Here is a 23,387-nt window from a genome sequence, read left to right as displayed (position 1 = left end):
TTCTCTACTCATAGAGCTGGAATTTTGCCATGCTTACTTTCTATAATACTAAACCCTGATGGCTTGAGAGGGTTATAAAGAGGGGAATGGGATGATAAATACTTATCGTGCATCATTAATTCAAGTGATATTATAAGTTAAAAAAATGTCCTATCTTTACTTTTTAGGCTGTTGACACGTTCATATCGACATTTACCTTTATTGCACAGGGAAAAATGTAAACAGGGTTTCCCAAAATCAAAACTTATGCCCCAACCATTGTCCGATTTGGGAGATTGCTGGGAGGCCCAGTGATCGGAACCTCAAGAAATTTCTTTGAATTCCCTGTCTTCAATGGAGCGAAGGAGCGCATTCTTGCCATTCCTTCCCTTCCATTCATTGTCAATAAACTGCGAGGAATGGTCGAGTGCTGAACAAGGCTTTCTTTGGCATTCCCATAAAAGACGAGTGGAGTGGAGTGGAGCATGAACACTGCCTCTCTATTCAATACGGGCTCTGCAGAGCCTTGATCTCAGAGATTCAAATACCTCTTATGCAGGATTGATAGGGGTCCCCCGGTTGGACCCACAGCAATCAGCATGTTATCCTCTGTCCAATAGATAGGGAACCAGTCAAAAACGACACAATACAAGTTCTTTGGGTGGGCTCAAGTCATAAGCTTCGATTTGTCAGAACTTAAAGGGAATCAGTCAGCAGGTTCTTGCTATGTTAGCTGAAGACATCATGCTGTAGGGGTTAAAGCACAGATTTCAGGGATGACTCTCATATCAAGCTCCTTGCAATTGTGGTGCCCTGCTATGCCTTGGTGCCACAGAACCCAGAAGGGTGCATGGATGGACTTCTCCACAAGAGGCCCTCGCACATTCACACACCTCCACCCTACCACCTCAGACCAGCAGAGGGAGCCCGTTAGGGATATAAATATGGAGGATGGAGCCAGGCAGCTCAGATTAGTTCCTGCTGAGACACAGAAAGGGACAGAGCTCAGAGGTGAGCAGAGAGCGTGCTGATGCTCAGAGAGCAGTGAAGAGGCAGCACGCTGGCTGCCGTGCTTAGGCGAGCCAAGGTCTACAGCACAAGTGAAAGCGTAGTGAGGGCCCCGAGTGTGGCGAAGGCAAGAGGAGAAGGAAGAAGTAATGAGGGGGCAGAGGAGCATACCAGGCTCACCCCGAGATATATACCGGACACCGGGTCCACGCCTACGGGGTAGGGACCACCGGAATCCCTGGAGGACTACAGGTCCCAGGTTTACCAAATGCTGACTACAGTACCAGGGCTAGGAGTCACGGCAGCCCCAGAGACCAGGGAGAGTGATCTCCAAGAAAAGGCCCTACCACCAGATCAGCAGGTGCAAGAGAGAGAGAGACAATAACCAAGCTAGGCCTAGTTCCAGGCAGGACAGAAGCTTAGCGAGTAAAGCCACAGATCAGGAAACCCTATACCCGCTCACTGGGGAGAGTCCAAAAGTGCGCCCTTCGCCCGGAGTACTCTGGACCGTGCCTGCAACATCACCAGTAAAGATACTGAAGCTTACCCCCGTGTGAGTGTCCGTCTTTCCTCCGGGACCATCCTGCCGTCTCTCCCCTGCACCACCATCTAACCCTATACTGCCCTGGAGCTAGCTCTACCTGTGGAGAGCCACGCCACCCCTGCTGCCGTAACACCAGCTCCAGAGGATTGCTCCGCAGCGGCGGCTCCCTTTGGCCGCATTCCACAGGTGGCATCACAACAAATCCCCTATAAATAATATCCCCTTTTTTTAATGACCGCCCTGGGTCACGGACCGAGCCAGCCACCGTGATATTCCCCAACCGGCATCCAGAGGCCTGGCTTCCGAGTACCCCACGGCCCTGGGGGCGCGTCACAATGATTGTTTTAGCACCAGGAGCGTTGCATTGCTGGACACAGCAGCAAAGACCTCCTGATCCAGCAACAGCCCCTCCTGTGATGAACAACTCACTGACTATGGACTTTGTATGTATGTGCTTGTGTGGGGGGGAAGCTTCCTCAGCTCTGCTCTATTGCTAAATCTAAAAGCTATGATTGTGTCAAAATGGCTGCACCCAGTGGGTTTTGTATGGTTGGTATTTTAATTTATCTCTGTCTGTCATCCCTTGTTTTTCTGGTTAGTGTGCATATACACTTCAGCTTCCCACTACTCTGGGTGGGGGAGGGGACCAATTTAGGTAGATATAGGAGCATAGCAAGGCACGAATACTCGGCATCTCCACCATCAGGAGTAATCCAGGGACAAGGATAGACTAGGGCGCCCTTGGTTCTAGAGACCTGGTAAGCGTTCAAAGTCACAATCCACATGTGACAGTTTCATAAAGCAAGAGTTAACTCTACCAGACTCCCTCGTGTCTCCATTATGCAGGTTCTCACATTACATATCGAGCATCGGATAACATAGAGGAGTGCTTCAGTCTCTTAGAGTTTCATAGAACATTTTTTTCCTGATATGTAAACTAATAATGAGTAAGGAAGATATTTTTCTACATTGGGGAATATAGGCTGGAAATAAACAAATGCAATCTTTTATCAAACTAGTCAAACCTATTTGCAAAAAGCATGGCATTTGATAGATATGACTGGAATAAAATTTGCATCTTCTCCTCATCCAAGTTGACTTTAATGTCCATTTTATATAATAACAAGTACACTAGAGATGTTCTTCATACCAATAAGCCATCATTGACCCTTTCCATCATCTATAGCTTTCTACAGATATAAATATGACTAAAGCTTGGAATGATTTTCTTCTTGTTACAGATTTTGTTTCTTTGCTGATTGTTGTTCCCGGCTACCTGTTCATCTTAGTTATGAATTTTCTGGACTGGATAAAGACCAAACGGCTTGACGTATGCAATCAACTCAGCTTTGGATTGAGTATGTTATGCTGTATTCATCGATTTCTGCAACTAAGTGTCCACTGCATTCTGTTCATCGATAAAGCCCCAATGACCTATTATCCATTGCTGACTGCATACTTTTTGTACCTGTCTCTAATATTCTGCACTTTACTTTTCTCCATGTGGCTCGCCGTCCACTTCTGCTTGAAAGTTGTTAACATCAACCAAAAACTCTACCTCTATGTTCAGCGTAGGTTCCCCAAGATGTTCCCATGGATCCTCCTCCCATCTGTCCTTGTTTCTCTACTTATAAGTGGTCCTGCTGCACAGAACATGTCGAAGCAACACTCAAATATCACTAACATTTTACTAAATTACTTACCCCTAAAATCATTTCCATTTTTACGATTGTATTTCGGAGCTTCGTCCATCTGCTTTTTTGTATTTTTGACTTCCATCATGTTTCTCCTCTTGTCTTTGTATGGACATATTAGACTAAGAGCCGGGAGTATTAAAGCTCACATGACCGCGGTGAAAACTCTGACCGCCATACTTTTAACGAATGCCTTGTATTTTATTTTGCTTCTTTTATCGGTAGAAAACTTGGGTGGAGAACTAGTGATGCGCATGCTTCTCTTTTCATACACAGTTTGCCATGTTCTTGGCTTATCCATATTGATATGTATAAACAGCAAGCTGCGGACTAAGTTTTGGAGAATTTGGTCTAAATTTCTATGTTTTAAAAGTTCGACAGTTCAACCAAAGTGATAAAAGTGGAACACGTTTAAGATAGTTAAAATAGCATTTGTCTACATTTAAAGGGAAAATAGTTTGCTGTCAAAATCTTTTTTTTTTTTAAATTTTAAAAAATGTCGGTAATTTATTTTTCAAATCATGATGTTTCATTTTTTTTTCTATTTTAAATGTATCTAAAAAAATGTTTATTATTTTTTCATATCACGATAGTATGTTAAAAATATTATTATTATTATTTATTATTATAGCGCCATTTATTCCATGGCGCTTTACATGTGAAGAAGGGGTATACATACAAGAACAATTACAATAGTCTTGAACACAATGTGACGGCGACTGGTACAGGAGGAGCGAGGACCCTGCCCGCGAGGGCTCACAGTCTACAGGGGATGGGTGAGGATACAGTAGGTGAGGGTAGAGCTGGTCGTGCAGCGGTATGGTGGAGTGGTGGTTACTGCAGGTTGTAGGCTTGTCGGAAGAGATGGGTCTTCAGGCTCTTTTTGAAGGTTTCCACGGTCGATGAGAGTCTGATATGTTGGGGTAGAGAGTTCCTGAGTAGGGGGGAAGCTCGGGAGAAATCTTGTATGCGATTGTGGGAGGAGGAGATTAGAGGAGAGTAGAGAAGGAGATCTTGTGAGGATCGGAGGTTGCGTGCAGGTATGTAGCGGGAGACTAGGTCACAGATGTATGGAGGAGACAGGTTGTGAATGGCTTTGTATGTCATGGTTAGGGTTTTGAACTGGAGTCTCTGGGCAATGGGGAGCCAGTGAAGAGATTGACAGAGTGCAGAGGCCGGGGAATACCGGGGGGACGGGTGGATTAGTTGGGCAGCAGAGTTTAGGATGGATTGGAGGGGTGCGAGAGTGTTGGAAGGGAGGCCACAGAGCAGGAGGTTGCAGTAGTCAAGGCGGGAGATGATGAGGGCGTGCACTAGTGTTTTTGCAGATTCATGGTTTAGGAATGTGCGGATCCGGGAGATATTTTTGAGTTGGAGTCGGCAGGAAGTGGAAAGGGCTTGGATATGTGGTTTGAAGGAGAGTTCCGAGTCCAGGGTTACCCCGAGGCAGTGAGCCTGATGGACTGGGGAGAGTGAGCAGCCATTGACGATGATATATAGGTCAGTTGGGGGGGTTGAATGAGATGGCGGAAAGATGATGAATTCTGTTTTGTCCATGTTAAGTTTTAGAAATCTGGCAGAGAAGAAGGATGAAATAGCAGACAGACATTGTGGGATTTTGGTTAGTAAGGAGGTGATATCAGGTCCAGAGAGGTAGATCTGTGTGTCGTCAGCATAAAATATATATATTTATTTCATTTTAAATGTATTTAAAAATAATGTTATTTGCTTTTCGTATCTCAAAAGCATGTTTAAACAGTTTTTTTTTATTTTAGATGTTTGAAAAATGTTGGTACTTTTCTTTTGCACATCAAGATAGTATGTTTAATTGTTATCTTTATTTTAAATGTATTTTAAAAAAAAAATTGTTAATTGTTTTCATATCACGATAGTATATTTAAAATAATTTTTTGTTATCATTTTAAATGTATTAAATAAAAAAAAGTTAATTGTTTTTCATATCACGATGGAAATTTTAAACCATTTTTTTTTTATTTTAGCCTCTTTAACTCCCAAGCCTTTTCACATTCCTTTACAGGCCAATTTTTACAATTCTTACCACTGTCAAATTCAGCGGATCCCAGTGGTTCTGAGAATGTTTTCTCATGACATATTTTACTTCATGACAGTGGCAAAATTTGCTCAACAATGCTTAAGTTTATTTGTAAAAATATCAAAAATTTGGCAACAATTTTGAAAATTTTGCAATTTTTGAACTTTTCATTTTTTGTGCCCTTAAACCAGAGAGATGGATCACACAAATTAGTTAATAAATACTAATGAGTGAGCATGCTCATTTAACCCTTTAACCGAGTGCATGTAGGTACTTACCGAGTATCTTCAGCGTGCTCAAATATTATGGTCGACTCCCTCTGTCTGCATAATTTAAGGCTCTTAGACAGCCTCAATGCATGCAGAGATTTCCTGTTTGTTAGGGAATCCTCACACGTGTTGAGGCTGTCTTTCAGCCATAGGTCATGCAGACGCAGGGACTCGAACATAATATATGAGCACACCGAAGCTACTCGGTAAGCACTTGAGCATGCTCGGCTAAAGGGTTAAACAAGCATGCTCACTCATCACTATTAATAAATAAAATTTCCCATATGTCTACTTTTCATCTGCATCATTTTTTAATCATATTTTTTATTTGTTAGGAAGTTAGAAAGGTTAAAAGTTTATCAGCAATTTCTCATTTTCCCAACAAAATTTACAAAACCATTTTTTTAGGGACCACATCACGTTTGAAGAGACTTTGGGGAGCCTATATGGCAGAAAATACCCCAAAGTGACATCATTATAAAAAATTCACCCCTCAGTCATTAAAACTACATTCAGCCCTTCAAGTGCTTCCTAAAAATGAATTCAATGTGGAAGGAAAAAATAAGCATTTTACTTTTTTTCACAAAAATTTTACTTCAGCCCCAATTTTTTTATTTTCACAAGGGAAAATGGCCAACAAAATGTGTTGTGCAATGTCTCCTGAGTATGCCATTACCCCATATGTGGGGTAAAAGTACTGTTTGGGCACACGGGAGGGCTCGGAACGGAAGCAGCACTGTTTGACTTTTTGAACTAAAAAGTATCTGGAATCAATAGCGGACACCATGTCATGTTTGGAGAGCCCTTGATGTGCATAAAAGGTGGAAACTCCCCATATGTGTCCCCATTTTGGAAACTAGACCCCTCAAGGAATGTATCTAGATTTGTGCTGAGCACCTTAAAGTCTCACAAAAAATATTCTTTTAGTCCCAATTTTTTTTATTTTCACAAGTGTAACAGAAGAAAATGGAGTGCGGAGATACTCCATTTGTGGGGGAAAAACTGCTGTTTTGGCGCACGGCAAGGCTCAGAAAGGAAGAAGTGATGTTTTGGAATGCAGACTTTAATGAAATAATCTGCAGGTGTCATGTTGCATTTGGAGAACCCCTGATGTGCCTAAACATTGGAAACCTCCCACAAGTGACACCATTGAGGAAACTATACCCCTGAAGGAATTTAACTAGATGTGTTGTAAACACCTTGAACCCACATATTCTTTACATAATTTTACAATGTTGAACTGTGAAAATGAAAAATACTGAAAGCCGTGAGACTCTATGAGCTGTCCTAGGCCAAAAGTGTAGATGAAGAAGAGCAGGGGTCCTAGAACTGAACCTTGGGGGACACAGACAGATAGGGGGTGAGATGAGGAGGTGGTGTGTGAGTGGCAGACACTGAATGTCCTGTCTGTTAGGTATGAGGAGATCCAAGATATGGCCAAGTCTGTGATGCTGAGAGATGAGAGAATCTGTAGTAAGAGTAAATGGTCGACTATGTCGAAGGCAGATGACAGGTAAAGGAGGAGGAGGATGGAGTAGTGTCGCTTGGATTTGGCGGTTAGTAGGTCATTGGTGACTTTGGTCAGGGCAGTGTCAGTTGAGTGATGCGGTCAAAAGCCAGATTGTAAGCAGTCGAAGAGGGAACATGAGGAGAGGTGGGAGGACAGTTCAAGGTCAACATGTTGTTCCAGTAGTTTTGAGGCATAGGGGAGAAGTGATATGAGGCGATAGCAAGCCAGAGAGGATGGGTCAGGAGAGGGCTTTTTAAGGATGGATGTGATTGAGGCATGTTTGAAACATGAGGGGAAGCCACTAGTTGTTAGTGACAGTTTGAAGAGGTGGGTTAGGGTTGGGTTGAAGACTGTAGTGAGGTTAGGAATGAGGTGGGACAGGATTGGGTCAAGTTTGCAGGTGGTGAGGTGTGATTTGGAGAGTAAAGAGGAGACTTGATCTTCTGTAATGGTGGAGAAGTTGGGTTTGGAGGAGGAAGGTTGAGTAGATATGAGGAGGGGCTGTGTGAACTTTAGGCAAAAGCTTTGTCTGATGGTGTCAATATTCTGCTTGAAGAATGAGGCAAAGTCTTCAGCTGAGATGAGAGGAGAGGGAGGAGGCACTGGGGGATGGAGGAGAGAATTTAAAGTATTGAATAGCTGTTTAGGGTTGTGAGACAGGGAGGATATGAGATATGAGAAGTATGTTTGTTTTGCTGCAGTGAGTGTGGACTTGAAAATAGTAAGGGAATGTTTGAATGCGATGAAGCGGTCCATGGAGTGGGACCTTTTCCATCTTCGCTCAGCAGCCCTGGAGGCCCGTCACAGTTCTTTAGTAAGGTTGGTGTGCCAGGGTTGCCTGTTGAGTGTGCGATCTTTGGTATGTGTGAGAGGGGCGACTGAGTCGAGAGCGGCAGCTGTTGTGGTGTTATATAAAGCAGCAGCAACATCTGCGTCATGTAAGGAATTTATGTCTGTAAGAGGGAGAAGCGATTCAAAGAGTGAGTGTAGGTCAAGGTGTTTGAGGTTTCTGTGAGGGTGTGCAAGTTTGTGTAGTGGGGATTGTGGACCTGGAAAGGAGAGGGCAGAGAATGTAAGTAGGTTGTAGTCAGAGAGAGGGAGAGGAGAGTTAGAGAGGTTAGATAGGGAACAGAGGTGGGTGAAGATGAGGCTCAGTGTGTGGCCATCTTTATGAGTGGCTGCGGAAGACCATTGAGCAAGGCCGAAGGAGGAAGCGAGGGATAGGAGCTTAGAGACAGATGAGTGGGAAGTGTCGATGGGAATGTTGAAGTCACCCATTATGATAGTGGGGATGTCAGTGGAAAGGAAGTGGAGCAGCCAGGTGGTGAAGTGGTCTGAGAAAGTGGTGGCTGGCCCTGGGGGTCAGTAAATGACGGCCAGTTGGAGGTTGGAGGGGAAGTAGATGCGCACACAGTGCACTTCAAAAGAGGGGAGTGTAACGGAGGGAGGCAGTTGGACTTGGGTGAAGGTATCTGATAGGAGAAAACCTACGCCTCCACTGTGTTTGCCATTGGGGCAGGTGTGTGGGAAAGGTGAAATCCATCATACGAAAGTGCGGCTGGGGAGGCTGTGTCAGAGTGGGTGAGGCAGGTTTCGGTGATGGCAAGGAAGGAAAATTTGTTAGTAATGAAAAGGTCGTGGATGTAGGAAAGTTTGTTGCAAATGGAGTGAGCGCTCCATAGAGCTCCTGTTAGTGCAACTGAGGAAGTGGGGATTAGTTGGATAGGTATGAGGTTAGAAGGGTTGCGAGATTTTGTAGTAGGTCGTGGATAGGAGGTAGAAGTGACTGTGGGGATATGGTGAGGAGGACCAGGATTTGGAGAGATGTAGCCGGCAGTGAGGAAGAGCGGAAAAAGTGTTAGCAGCTGGGAGTAGAAGAGGGCATGGGGTGGCTGTCTGTGCTTGGAGATACAGGATTGAATGTTGAGCGATAGTTCTGAGGAGGAGGTGAGATGAATGGGGAGGATGGAGGGAGAGATGAAGAGTTCCTTACTAGGTGTAGGGATTAGGGGGGTTAGTAGAAGGTGAAGGACTAGAGGGGAAAAAGTGAAAGCTAACAAAAATATAGTTGAAAGAGAGTAAGCGGTCAAAGTGTTGGTTACCTGACTCCTGCCCTGACTAACTGTCTCTGAAATAACTGCCACTTATATCTGAAGCCACTTTGCACAAGAAGACCCTAAAAGAGCTTCTAAATATATAGGGCACGCTAAACCATCAGGTGAGGGGCATTGTGGGAGCAGCTTGTGGCTAAATTAGCAGCTGCTCAGATCACTAGGATATGGTTGGGTGATCAAAGACAGAGCTAGGACTGTAAGCTCTGCAGTTTAGCACCTCTAAACATTAGATAAAGTCTACAGTGGGGAAAAGGTAGACATATGTGAGTATTGAATGGAATGTGACATATAACAAAGCAGAAATATTAAGCAGAGAATTGTTGTCAAGTTGTTTCAGGGAAGCAGAGCAATAGATGACGTATACAGCAGGGAGATGAATTGTGCAGGAGCAGAGCATGTACCATTAAGTTGTTTCAGGTTATCGTAGAAGTTAGCATTTTTAATAAAAACATGAATGATGGAGCCCAGCCCCTGTGATGTCGGCACAGGGGGGTGTGGGCAGGTCTCTCCCTTCAGCATAAGATAGTCTGCGGAGGTTGGAGTAGTACTCATTGCCAGGCGGTATAGATACTATAATCAACGGGTCACGTTCTATAAGGACCAAAGCAAATCGGGGAGCCCTTCCTCCACCCATGCTGATTCGTCCCTGCGAACTGTATAGAGTAAGTTTCTTCTTTAATCCTTATTATTTTGTGTAACTGCTTATGTATTGCATGTCTCTTTTGTAAAATCTTGTATATTTTTCTCAAGCACTGCCTCCCTTTTGGATAAAATATAAAATTTAATAGTTTGGTTTCTTTTGTTCTGTAATCGCTCCCTCCCCCCGAAGCCATATACGCTACCAGAACGCAGGCGTCTGCCCAGGCCTGTATTATATTTCAAATCTGGAAGATGGTGGCAGCAAATAATATTAATAATCGGGGTATCGTAAAGATGACAGTGACAGTACTTGGGCGTAAACACATATTCCATGCATTGGAATCCGGAGGAGTGATGCCATACTATCTCTGGTCGCTTGCCAATACCTAAGTAGTGAGTAGTCTGGATCGTGTGCTCGCGAATTCCTGACGAAATCCGTGACATAGTGATGGTACGGTGAAATATTGCGTGATCTCCCCAGTGTCGTCCCTGTGGAATACCTGACAGTCTCCATCTATTGGGTTGGCAGTAGTGGAAGAGGTGTCAGTCCCCATTATACTACTTATACATTAGTGAAATTGATGTCACTTTGGTGGTTTTAGGCCCAAATGTTTCCAAATAAGAACACTCCTGATTGGGTCTCCATCTACTGGGTTGGCTGTAGGGGAGAAGTGTTGGTCCTAATTATACTATTTCTACTGTAGTGAAATTGATGCCACTTCGGTGGTATTAGACCCTAATTTAGGGAAATGTGAACACTCCTGATTGGGTCTTCGTGTGCTGGGTTGGCTGTAATGGAAGAAGTTTTGGTCTGCTTTACAATAGTTATACTCTAGTGAAAATATTTTTTTTGGTGCAGATATTGTTCTCCAGACAGGCAGGAGTACACAGACCTGAAAACTCAAAACTGGTATATAAAGCAGACTATATCTCAATTAAAAATTGTTTGGGGCAGTTATTGTTTTCCATACAGGGGGGAAAAAATGAGTACGAGCTAGGAATGGGATAACACATTGGATGATGATGAGGTTGTACATAAAACTTGGTGTGAACCCAGAGGCACGCAGCTAAGTTCATCTGAGGAGGTGGAGAAATTTGAGGAGGTTGCGTTGCACCCTATGGCGCAGACACAGGGTGATGCATCCTTAGCCACAATCATGGAAGTGACCAGCAGCGGTCGTGGGTCTGCAGCTCACACAGGCAGCAAGGGTTGTCTAGCCTGGGCCTTAAAATGCAGACCAGCGGACCTCAACAACCATCAGCTGCCCCATCAACCGCATCCGCTGCATCTTCCTACTCCTCTGTTAACATGCCTAGTATTGGCACGCAGGTCTCCCACCACAGAACCTCTGCTTCTCTACCCGCTCCAGTCAGGCAGAGTGAGAGCCCATCCGCTGTAACGGAAGCGGACATGCCTGCTGTCCTTGTTTTACCGAGCACACCACACGTTTCTCAATCCACCATAACAGCTCTGACTGCACCTCACTCTTGGTCCAGCAGTTTGTCCGTTTCACCGTACTCTGTCCTCTCTCAGCACTGCTTCTCTACCCATTCCAGTCAGGCTGAGTGAGCGCCCGTCGGCTGTAACGGAAGTGGACATGCATGCTGTGTTTGTTTCGCCAAGCACACCACATCTTTCTCAATCCATTGTAACTTGTCCCCTTGCACCTCACTCACGAACCAGAAATTTATCTGGTTCACTGTACTCCACCCTATCCCAGAACTGCAGCCAGCCCTCAGTCCCGCATTTGTGGTCACGTAAAAGATTGCTTCATTCTACACATGACAAAGCTAAGAGGTTGGACTCCATCATCGCCAATCTGTTGGCCACGGAAATGATTGATAATTTGACTACTACATGCATGAACCTTCACATGCACAATCAACATGCGTTACTCTGGCAATCTCACTACGATAAAATGCGGACCAGCGGACCTCAACAACCATCAGCTGCCCGGTCAACCGAATCAGCTGCTTCTTCCTCCTCCTCTGTTACCATGCCAAGTATTGGCACGCAGGTCTCCCACCACAGAACCTCTGCTTCTCTACCCGCTCCAGTCAGGCTGAGTGAGAGCCATCAGCTGCAACGGAAGCGGACATGCCTGCTGTCCTTGTTTCACCGAGCACACCACACATTTCTCAATCCACCATAACAGCTCTGACTGCATCTCACTCATGGTCTAGCAGTTTGTCCATTTCACCATACTCCACCCTCTCTCAGCACCACAGTCAGCCCTCGGTCCCACAGTTGTGGTAACGTAAAAGATTGTTTCAACCCACACATGACAAAGCTAAGAGGTGGAAATCCACCATCTCCAATCTGTTGGCCATGGAAATGGTGGTGTCAGGCCCTAAATTTTTGAACTGTGAACATTAATGTATGGCTACTTTTTTACTGAGGAGGTAACCGGAGAACCTGGGGGAAACCCCCACAAACACGGGGAGAACATACAAACTACTTGCAGATGTTGTCCTCTATCATCATAAAGGAGTTAGCTCGTTGTCTAGGAGACCAACCACCGCTTCGGTCTACCTTGTGAACACTGTGTTAAAGCTTGCAAGGTGTCACGGGTTTACCGTGACAGAGAGGAGCCAGAAGACCTCAGAGTCTGATTCCTTCCACTCCTGCAGCCATTAGAAAGAAGTCTTTCCCCTTCATATTAACCCTTTCGCAACCCTGGGATTTTCCATTTTTGCATTTTCGTTCTTTGCTCCCTTTGTTTCCAGAGCCATAGCGTTTATATTTTTTGGTCAATATGGCCGTGTGAGGGCTTATTTTTTGCGGGACGAGTTGTACTTTTCAACGCCATTACTAGTTTTACCATATCATGTACGGGAAAATGGGGAAAAAAAATCCAAGTGCGGTGAAATTGCAACAAAAGTGCAATACCACAGATGGGTTTTTTTTACATTTTTTTACCACATTCACTGATTGCTAAAACTGAGCTGCCGTTATTATTCTCCAGGTCATTACGAGTTCGTAGACACCAAACATGTATAGTTTCTTTTTTATTTAAGTGGTGAAAAAAAAATCCAAAGTTTGCTAAAAAAAATGGCGCCATTTTCCGAGACCCATAGCGTCTCCATTTTTCGGGATCTGGGGCTGGGTGAGAGCTTATTTTTTGCGCACCGAGCTGCAGTTTTTATTGATACTTTTTTGATATTTTGGGGTAGATCCGATGTTTTGATCACCCGTTATTGCATTTTATTGCAATGTTGCAGCGACCAAAAAACGTAATTCTGGCGTTTAGAATTTTTTTCTCGCTACGCCGTTTACCGATCGGATGAAATTCTTCTTTTATATTGATAGATCGGGCGATTCTGAACGCGACGATACCAAATATGTGTGTGGGGGGGTTTTTTTATTATTTTATTTTGAATGGGGTGAAAGGGGGGTGATTTAAACTTTTATATTTTTTTAATTTTTTTTTATATTTTTAAAAACATTTTTTTACACTTTTTGCTTGCATCTATAGTCTCCATAGGAGACTAGAATCAGCAACTGTCCGATCACCTCTGCTACATACAGATGATCAGCAGGTCACCTCTATGCAGCAGAAATGGTCCTGTGCTATGAGCGCCGACCACTAGGTGGCGCTCATAGAAATCAGCTCATGACAACCACTGGGGTCTGCTGCAGACCCAGGGTTGTCATGCCCATGCATCGGTGGCCCGCGATCACGTGACGGGGTCACCGATGGGCGGGGTAAGTGACGAGCTTCCGGCGCGGCGATGTTAAATGCCGCTGTCAGAGATTGACAGTGGCATTTAACATTTTAACAGCCGCGGGTGGATCGTGACTCTACCCACGGCTGTTGCGGGCACATGTCAGCTGTAAGAATCAGTGCCGGAGCCCTCAATGAACCGGGGGTTACAGCCTTGTGCGTACAAATAAGGCACAGGCTGTAAAGGGGTTAATCCGTGCAGGGGTTAATCTGCTCAGTTGTGAGCTCCTGGAACCTTAATGTGATTTAGGCTCTTGATAGATTTGTCTCGTGCACTTCCCCTACTGTGATAACTTTGTACCCCAACACATCAGACTGTCGCCTACAATGGAAACCTTGAAAAGGGGTGCAGAGTGTACTTTAATGAGAAAAAAATGAACTTTTTAGAATTCACCAAATGGCTGCAATGAAACAAAGAGTGAAAAATTTTAAGGGGTCTGAATACTTTCCGTACCCACTGTGTGTAATTGTATATATCGTATTGTTTTTTCCCCATTTTGTATCATCTTGTATACTTTTTATAAACACCGGTTATTTTTCTGGATTAAATTTACTGTAAAATGTAATATCTCTGTTCCTCCGGCTCTCTAAACCGCAACCCTGAAGACATACGCTACCTGTAACGGGGTGTCCAATCGGGCTGTATAAATGATTGGCGGTGGCAGCAAGTAGGTTCTTTTGTTATTGTGGAGTTGACAGTGACCGTACGGCTGTATATACATATATGCCATGCATTGGAATCGGAGTCGTATATACCATACCCTCACTGCGATTTTCCCAATAACTGGTCTAGTAGTGGAAGCTGCCGCTCGTCAGTCAATTGCATAAATTCCCAGGCAATTGAAGGCAGCAGAGTAGAGTTCTCTTGAGAAAAAGAAAAAGGCGGGTAGATCTGTGTGACCCCCTGCTGTGTATCTTTCACATATGTATACACACATCGGCAAGCATAGACTCACCGCATAAGTTCAGCCATAACTGGCCGTTTCTTCACCTGATACCTGGAGCTTTGATCCCATGGACTTCTGGCTCAGCAGATTGGACCAGTAGCAAGAATATTCCTACTTTGTCGTCGGCACACTTTCTTGTCCAGCCTTCAGTGTATTTTCAGAGAGAGTATCCAGCATGGCAGTGGCTTTCTTTTGTCTAAGTGGACAATAATGTCCATCCCAAGTCTTATATTTGTCCACAGAAAGCAGGCATGGGTCAGTGCGGATTATCATTTACCTACTGTTGATGGTAATGATTAGATCGGCTGTATCATTTGTCTGCCTGTCCTCTATGTTCTGTACTGTCCTGCTGCTGTCAGTATACACTATTTTATATCATCTTTATCTTCTTTTGACTTTTATTTTTTTACAAAAAGTCACTTTTTATAACATTTCCTGTTCCCAAGAAGGGGGACTAGAATACATTAATGCTAAAATTTTGCAACTTTATAAAAAGTTGCACTTGATGAAGAAGCCAAAAGAATCTGGAGACCACAAATCCCACCTATAATATCAGACATGAAAAAGAATGGAAAAAAAAAATCATCCTTTAAAAGATAAATACATTTTGTTAAGTTTTTGGAGCAGAAACGTTCCAAAGCTTGAGTTTTTGAGGCATTTTTACATTTAGAGGAGAGTTTTCACTGAGTTTCTACTCCAAAATCGCCTTGAAAAACTGTGTGGACATTTTTTTACAATTTTTGACATGTATCACTTTATGCAGTAATAACTCTGGAGCCTCCATATCTCCCAGTGACTGTTTTTTTTGTGACACATTGTTAATTATGTTAGTGATAAGTTTAAGCCAATACATTTTGCATTTTGTTTTTGAAAATATCTTACAATTTTATGAAAGTTTTCAAAAAAACAGCAATTTTCAGTCTTTAAAGGCAACATTTATCACATGCCAGCAAAATTTGTCAAATGTCAAATGCCTTAAAAGTTTAGCAGTAATTTTTCATTTTCTTCAAAGAAATTTACCAAACCAAAACCTATTTTAAGGCCATTTTCAGTTTCTGAGTGACTTTGACGGGCCCCCTATATTGGAAAATCCCCCAAATTGATCCAATTTTAAAAACTGTGTCCTTCAATTGATTCAAAATTGCCATCAGAATTTGGAAATGGAATGAAAAACATGAAAAATTACTTCTTTTTTTTTCTACTAAAATATTGATTTTTGCCCCATAATTTTCATTTTCACAAGGGGTAATAGGAGACAATGGACGCCACAATTTGTTATGCAACTTTTCCTGAAGTACATGCCTAATTTATGTGGTCTTAATCAAGGAGGTGTGGCTCACAGGGTAATAATGCAAAGCAGACTAAAGCCCTGCCCCAGAGGATACTGGTCATAAAAGCTGAACTTTACGCCACATACTGGACAAAAATTGTACTGCAGTAATTCTTATGTTCGACATCACAGACAATAACATCTACATTCGACTCGGTATGGAAACATAATTTTATTCACCATGTGCTCATATTCCTACTAGTACAATTACGTCCATTCATATAATGAATACAAATTCTAACGAAATAATAGATTATTTTTAAAAAAAAAACTCCCCCTTGGTTATCTTATATAGCAAATAATATATAAGTCTAATAATCACGTGAAACATTATCTCCGCTCCATTGTTGGATTTTATTCGTTCTTAAATTGAACCCTTCAACACCTCGATGTCGTTGAACTGCAGCTGTCCAGGGAATAGCCGGCCAAGTCCAGAGCTGGACTAGGCTTCACTCTCCCTATAGTCCTTGGCTCTACAAATGTTTGTGTTTCAACTGGCTACAGTCGTACAGCCAGGCTTTGACTCATGCTGCCTGTGGTTTGGGGAAGCATGAGTTAAGTGACAGGTTCCCGTAAAATTTGCCAGTCCTACAGAAGTTTCCTCAGTTATAAGCTACAAGCTTACATCCTTTCCTTGATTATACCGCCTCGCCATTACTTTACTTTTGAGTATATTATGCTTTTCAGGAAGTGAAACTCACCCTCCATTAGATAAAAGTTGGCCAAATCTATCTGGAAGTGCCGACCATCTAATGTGTATGGGGGGCTCCCGACTCTGTGAGAGATAAGAATTTGGAGTTTTGGAATTCAGCCCCATGATACGTTTGTTCTTGGGGCCCACACACATGTTGGCTGAACAATGCTTCAGCCGATAGCTCGGTAGACAGCCATCTCAAACAACTCTCCGCAACACAAGACCGCTTGATCAACCAAGCTCTCTCCGCAACACAAGAGCGCTTGATCAACCAAGCTCTCTCCGCAACACAAGAGCGCTTGATCAACCAAGCGCTCTCCGCAACACAAGAGCGCTTGATCAACCAAGCTCTCTCCGCAACACAAGAGCGCTTGATCAACCAAGCTCTCTCCGCAACACAAGAGCGCTTGATCAACCAAGCTCTCTCCGCAACACAAGAGCACTTGATCAACCAAGCTCTCCTGTGTTCTCTATGAGAAAGCCATGAACTAACATGTCGGCTAGCAACTTGTCTCGGGGAGACGAATATGATCTGCAGACTGAAATTGGACATGTCTGATCAACATCTCTCCTTACCATCGGTCAGCCGACACCACATACATATTAGACCATCGACTAAACCTGTCAATATTGGTGGGATGAGCCAACATTTGTATGGAGCCCCCTATGATTTACTTCAGTATCTCTACAGAGTCAGGAACAATAGCGGTCATCTGACTGACAAGCTGGTGGCCACCATACACCTTAGATAATTAAGTCAGGATCCATTCTCTGGTTGACTCCTTTACCATATAAACCCAACACTACAGTGGCACTACAAAGGTATAATGGCAGACAGTCTGAGTTCACTACTTCCCAGGACATAATCGAGCTTCATGCCCATACCTCTATTTATTACTTTCATCTTCAGCCTGAGATTATCTACTTCGCGTTTTTCCACCTCTTCAAAGTAAAAATCTTCGTTGAAAATGGGGTTTTTGCTTTGGCGGATAACAGTGCTTCTTTGTTTCTGTAGTTTTCCAGGCATCAGGTACATCACCACACAACAACTGATGCTGCGGGGGTCTTGATACAGCGGATACAGGTTCTCGGCAGTGACTAGTTTCACCCTCAGACGTCCCAACTCTTTTAGATACTCGATGGATAATCGAAGAAGGCCGCCTTTACTGAGCACCACCTCGGTCTCCCTGGTCAAACGCTCCTGACAACAGATGAAGTCCAGGTGAAGAATTGGAGGAGGAACAAGGTGTGTCATGGAGGCTCTTGTGCATGAGTGGTTTTCCTTGGTTGGCAGGTTTGGACTGGTGTCCGTTGAGCTGGTTTCTTCAGTAGAAAGGGAGTTGGCACGAGTCAGGGTGTTAAAAGTCACAGTGCGGTAATAATTACAGCGATTGTCGAGATCAGGAATGACTGGACTTCTATCCAGGGAGCGATTTAAGAGTGGAGAACTAAAGGGAGAAGACTCTGTGGAGGATGTTGTGTCACTATCCAAGACTCCACAAGAAAACCTCTGCAGACGTGGATCATGAGAAGATGGTTTCCTGTTCAGAATATGATCTGCGTCTAATGGGGACAATTGTTTTACGTCACCATGTGTGTGACACATCTGATGGAACAGGGACTCCCTCCTCCTTGTGTGTGGGCTCTCAGACAGGTAAAGACTTCCCAGAATACTGGTGGCGATGGACCGATGGTTTTCTTCTCCTGAAATCTCTCCCTCCTGCTCCAGGTCTTCTACCTGGATAACATGTCGACTTGTCAATTTACGCAAGGCTCTTGGAGAAGATCTACATCCGGTATCTAAAGTTTTTTTCTGTAGCCACTTTCCAACATGACCACCTCCATCCGGGAGAGAGGACAGTTTAGGAGGTATAAAGAATATGGGAATTTTATCTGGGGTAAGAATATTAGAACATGACGGCAAAAGCTTCTTCTTCGAGCAAAACATCTGGATGGAAGATTTTCTTGGCTTTTTCTGAATTAAATAGATTCTGAAACTGAGGAAAAAGACATTTGATTTACTGAAAATGACACGTACGAGTGCTAAAAAATTCCTCAACTTTTTCCCCTTGTCCCCTTCCATGTGCCCACACAGTAGTTTGCAGCCACACATCGATTTTGGGAATAGGGACCCCCCCAAAAAATAAGAAAAAATGACATATTGAATTTTCTGAGCCTATTTCTAAAACATTCTGTGAAACTAAGACCTTGACATGACCTTGTGAGATGTGGTTGCCTAAGTGGAATCTTTGTTTTTTTGTCACATCTAGTTCTTAGCTCTGAAGCCTGTAGATCAAGTAGTAATGCCAGCGCCATTTATGATTTATGGGGGTCTCTAATATTTTGGCTTTAGAACTGACTTAACCCTCAAAAAAAGTGTAATCCAGAAGAAGGCTTAAATGTCCAAGGTGTCAGAACATCCTAAGAGAGATAGGTAACTTAAAGTCATGGATGTAAGTATATATTGTGGTAGATCGGTTCACTTGGTTGCACATAGAGGTAGACACAGGAAGGCTGTCTTTTTAATTCTTCCACCGGTTTATTAAAAGGTACTACATAAACCAGTGCAGAGTTAGCAAAATAAACATTGCCTTTCTGGCCTAACAGGAAAAAAAAATCATAACACATGCCACAGTCCATGTTGCTGCGGGGATCCGTCTGCTCAGGAATAAACATAAAAAAGATTCAGCTTTCCTTATCACAAAACTACAGCTCTGGAGCCCATGTTTCTGGGCACCTTCAACACTGAATGAGCCAGAAGGCTGTGAATTTACCTTCTGGACTCCACCCTGGGATGGAGATATGGTGAACAGCCTCCCACCCAGTCTACAGCTGTTTACTAAACCTAGCCCTTAATATGGCTGATTAACCTATCTCAGCACTTAGTGTGCTGGAGCATTTTCCAAGGTTCATATCACTCTAAAGCTAATAACCTCAGTGATACAGTGATACATACTGTCAGGAAAATATTAAGAATTTCTCCCTCCCAGACCCCTCTTCATCCCCCATCCCCTATAGTATTTGTCAAAAGAGGAGAGATTACACTTTGGCCAGTGGCATCTATGCAAATTAACACACACAGCAGAAGTGACTTGTAAGCAAATGCTAGCACAAAGGGTGCTACCAAACCCAATTAACACAGGCTTGCAATAAATCTACATCTATGTGAGAAGGATGTATTTCCAGAACGTCAAAAGGAATTTAACAGGAGTCTGCTACCGATCCGGCTCCGACACGAAATATGGAATAACTAAAGTTCCATATGTCCGATAACAATGGGGCCCATGTTTTTAGTGACAGGGTCAGCTAAGGAAAAATATGCTTATTTTCCCATAGCTGTAAGCCCCTCCGAGGAGAAGTAACGCAAAAGTACCAAATAATAGACTGCAGCTATATCGTGTCTGGTCTCTGGAGGAAGGTAAATTCAAAATAGAAAATATGGCATCACTTTCGGGCTTCTGCGGTCAACCAGGGAGAAATTATACCAGAAGTGGAGATAAAATGATAAAGGCTAGAGCCCAGCCCACGTGATGTCATCCCAGGGAATGTGTGGGCAGGTCTCCCCCTTCAGCATAAAAGACACAGCGGAAGGGGGGGTTTTCTGAGGCACTGTGCTCATACAAACCCGGCCGGGGGGAAACAAAGCGCGGTCTATAAGAGATGCGCTTTGTGCATGCGCCGGGAGGTGAGGAAGGAAAGCACACGTCACCGCACCCTGTGACATGCGGGGGAGGGAGGGAAAATGGTAACTAGGCTGATAGGCAGTGATTTAGGGGAATAATAATCAGATAGGCGGGCATTGCTTGGCGTCCCCCAGATGCCAAGCCTGTTGAAAACCAAAAAGATAAAACTACTTTTCTCTGCAATCAGACCTCTACCATGGGCCATACAGGTAAGTATAGATTTACTTTTCTATACCCTGTATGCCCATAGTAGAGGTCTGATATCGCCCAGGGGGGACAGATTCCCTTTAATCCAAGAGATGGTGCAATATTGCCTGATGAAGGAGAATACTTTTGTCATTTTTGGCATAAAAGTATTTACATCGATTTTTCTTGCTAACACGGTACCACAATATAACTTTGTATTGTACATTTTAATCCAAGAAAAATACCTTATTGTGTTTTATTAGAGCTTGCTGGCTGCGTTTTATTAATGTTCTGCTTGCTCGTCAGTTTATGTAGCATCTCAGGAGCCTCTAACCATTGTTCAAAATTCGTCTCTACATATGTTCATACTTTTTAGAATTTCTTTGGCACTTTTTCAGGAGGATTATGGAGTGTACCCACCTGAAAAACATGTTGTGTACACATACCCTTCGGATATGTTCACATCGGGGTTTTTGGTTAAGAGTTTTAGAAGAGGAAACAATTCAATATCCACATCAAATCTCAGTTTCTACTCCAAAAACGCAGCAAAAAACTCGATTTTGAACATACCCTAAATTTTCCTTCATTATAATGATCCCTACCAGGGGTACATTGATCCCAGGCCCGTGTATGAGGGGGAACCCCGATGCCAGCACCTGTTTTAGCTGAATGTGAGTCGGAGGAAGCACATTTAGCTGAAATGTATTGCGGTGCAGAGACCTGCTGGATCCCTGCACCGCAACACACGACGCCAGTCAATCAGAGGCCAGCAGCTGACATCGATGAGTCAATCACAGGTGGCGCATAGTAGTGATGTCATGCATCACCCATAGCAGGCAAGCGGAGGTCAGCTGCCAGCCTCTGAGCCATCTATAGAAGAGGACGCCAAGCAGGGGAAGGTGAGAAGAACTTTTTATAAATGAGCTACAGAACAGCGGCAGAACAGGGATCATTATTACAGAAAGGACCCTGGAAGGGGAAAATTATATCATTATATCATGAAGGGGATCGGAGGGGGGGCATTATACCAGGCAGGGGTCAAGGATGGGGAGCATATGGGGATACCAGGAAGGGGGACATTATACCAGGATGGAGCCCAGGATGAGGCATATTGTACCAGGAAGAGGTCCAAGAAGGGGGAAATTATACCAGGAAGGAGCCAGGAGGAGGATCATTATACCAGGAAGGGGCCTTTATTGGGGACATGCCAGGAAGAGGCCCTGGGTGAGGGACATTATACCAAGAAGGGGCCCAGGATGAGGGACATTATTACAGGAAGGGCCCCGGATGGAGGATATTGTACTAGAAAGGGGCCAGGATGTTGGATATTATTACTGGAAAGGGCCCAAGAAGGAGGAAAGGAGGACATTATTATGGAAGGGGCCCAGGATGGAGTACATTATACCAGCAAGGGGGACATTATTACATTATGGGGAGGCAACAGATATATCTTTATAGGAATTAGAATGCTACAAGGGCCCATACATCTGACCAACCAGGTCAAATTTTACACCAAGCAGTATCTGGCTCAAGTCACACCACAGATCCCTGCACCGTGTTTCTCCCACAGTATAATGATCTCTGCACAGTATATCTCCAGCAGCATAAAGATCTCTGCACAGTATATCTCCCGCAGCATAAGGATCTCTGCACAGTATATCTCCCGCAGCATAAGGATCTCTCCACAGTATATCTCTCGCAGCATAAGGATCTCTGCACAGTATATCTCCCGCAGCATAATGATCTCTGCACCGTGTATCCCCTGCAGTATAATGATGTGTGCACCGTGTATCCTCCGCAGTATAATGATCTGTGCACCGTGTATCCCCCGCAGTATAATGATCTGTGCACCGTGTATCCCCTGCAGTATAATGATCTGTGCACCGTGTATCCCCCGCAGTATAATGATCTGTGCACCGTGTATCCCCTGCAGTATAATGATCTGTGCACCGTGTATCCCCCGCAGTATATTGATCTGTGCACCGTGTATCCCCCGCAGTATAATGATCTGTGCACCGTGTATCCCCTGCAGTATAATGATCTGTGCACCGTGTATCCTCCGCAGTATAATGATCTGTGCACCGTGTATCCCCCGCAGTATAATGATCTGTGCACCGTGTATCCCCTGCAGTATAATGATCTGTGCACCGTGTATCCCCCGCAGTATAATGATCTGTGCACCGTGTATCCCCCGCAGTATAATGATCTGTGCACCGTGTATCCCCCGCAGTATAATGATCTGTGCACCGTGTATCCTCCGCAGTATAATGATCTGTGCACCGTTTATCCCCCGCAGTATAATGATCTGTGCACCGTGTATCCCCCGCAGTATAATGATCTGTGCACCGTGTATCCTCCGCAGTATAATGATCTGTGCACCGTGTATCCCCCGCAGTATAATGATCTGTGCACCCTGTATCCCCCGCAGTATAATGATCTGTGCACCGTGTATCCTCTGCAGTATAATGATCTGTGCACCGTGTATCCCCCGCAGTATAATGATCTGTGCACCGTGTATCCCCCGCAGTATAATGATCTGTGCACCGTGTATCCTCTGCAGTATAATGATCTGTGCACCGTGTATCCCCCGCAGTATAATGATCTGTGCACCGTTTATCCCCCGCAGTATAATGATCTGTGCACCGTGTATCCCCCGCAGTATAATGATCTGTGCACCGTGTATCCCCCGCAGTATAATGATCTGTGCACCGTGTATCCCCCGCAGTATAATGATCTGTGCACCGTGCATCCTCTGCAGTATAATGATCTGTGCACCATGTATCCACCGCAGTATAATGATCTGTGCACCGTGTATCCTCCGCAGTATAATGATCTGTGCACCGTGTATCCCCCGCAGTATAATGATCTGTGCACCGTGTATCCTCTGCAGTATAATGATCTGTGCACCATGTATCCACCGCAGTATAATGATCTGTGCACCATGTATCCCCCGCAGTATAATGATCTGTGCACCATGTATCCACCGCAGTATAATGATCTGTGCACCATGAA

General features: G+C 44.1%; 1 protein-coding gene across 2 annotated transcripts in view; it reads right to left on the bottom strand.

Annotated features, from left to right (window-relative positions):
* Positions 1–15,995: 15,995 nt before the first annotated feature.
* The window catches only part of LOC141152639 (C2 calcium-dependent domain-containing protein 4C-like), a 50,163-nt gene continuing 42,771 nt past the window's right edge, over positions 15,996–23,387 (bottom strand). For both annotated transcript variants that reach the window (XM_073637197.1, XM_073637198.1), the window contains exon 2: positions 15,996–18,503. In XM_073637197.1, coding sequence (XP_073493298.1) covers positions 17,321–18,503 — 1,183 coding nt within the window. In that variant the 3' untranslated portion in view covers positions 15,996–17,320. The remainder of the gene's footprint in view (positions 18,504–23,387) is intronic.

This window comes from Phyllobates terribilis, unplaced genomic scaffold, assembly GCF_046119375.1.
Source record: "Phyllobates terribilis strain yellow unplaced genomic scaffold, ASM4611937v1 Scaffold_6__1_contigs__length_29720123, whole genome shotgun sequence".
NCBI lineage: Eukaryota > Metazoa > Chordata > Amphibia > Anura > Dendrobatidae > Phyllobates > Phyllobates terribilis.
Note: the sequence above shows the minus strand (reverse complement) of the source record. Positions and strands in the feature narration are given on the sequence as shown.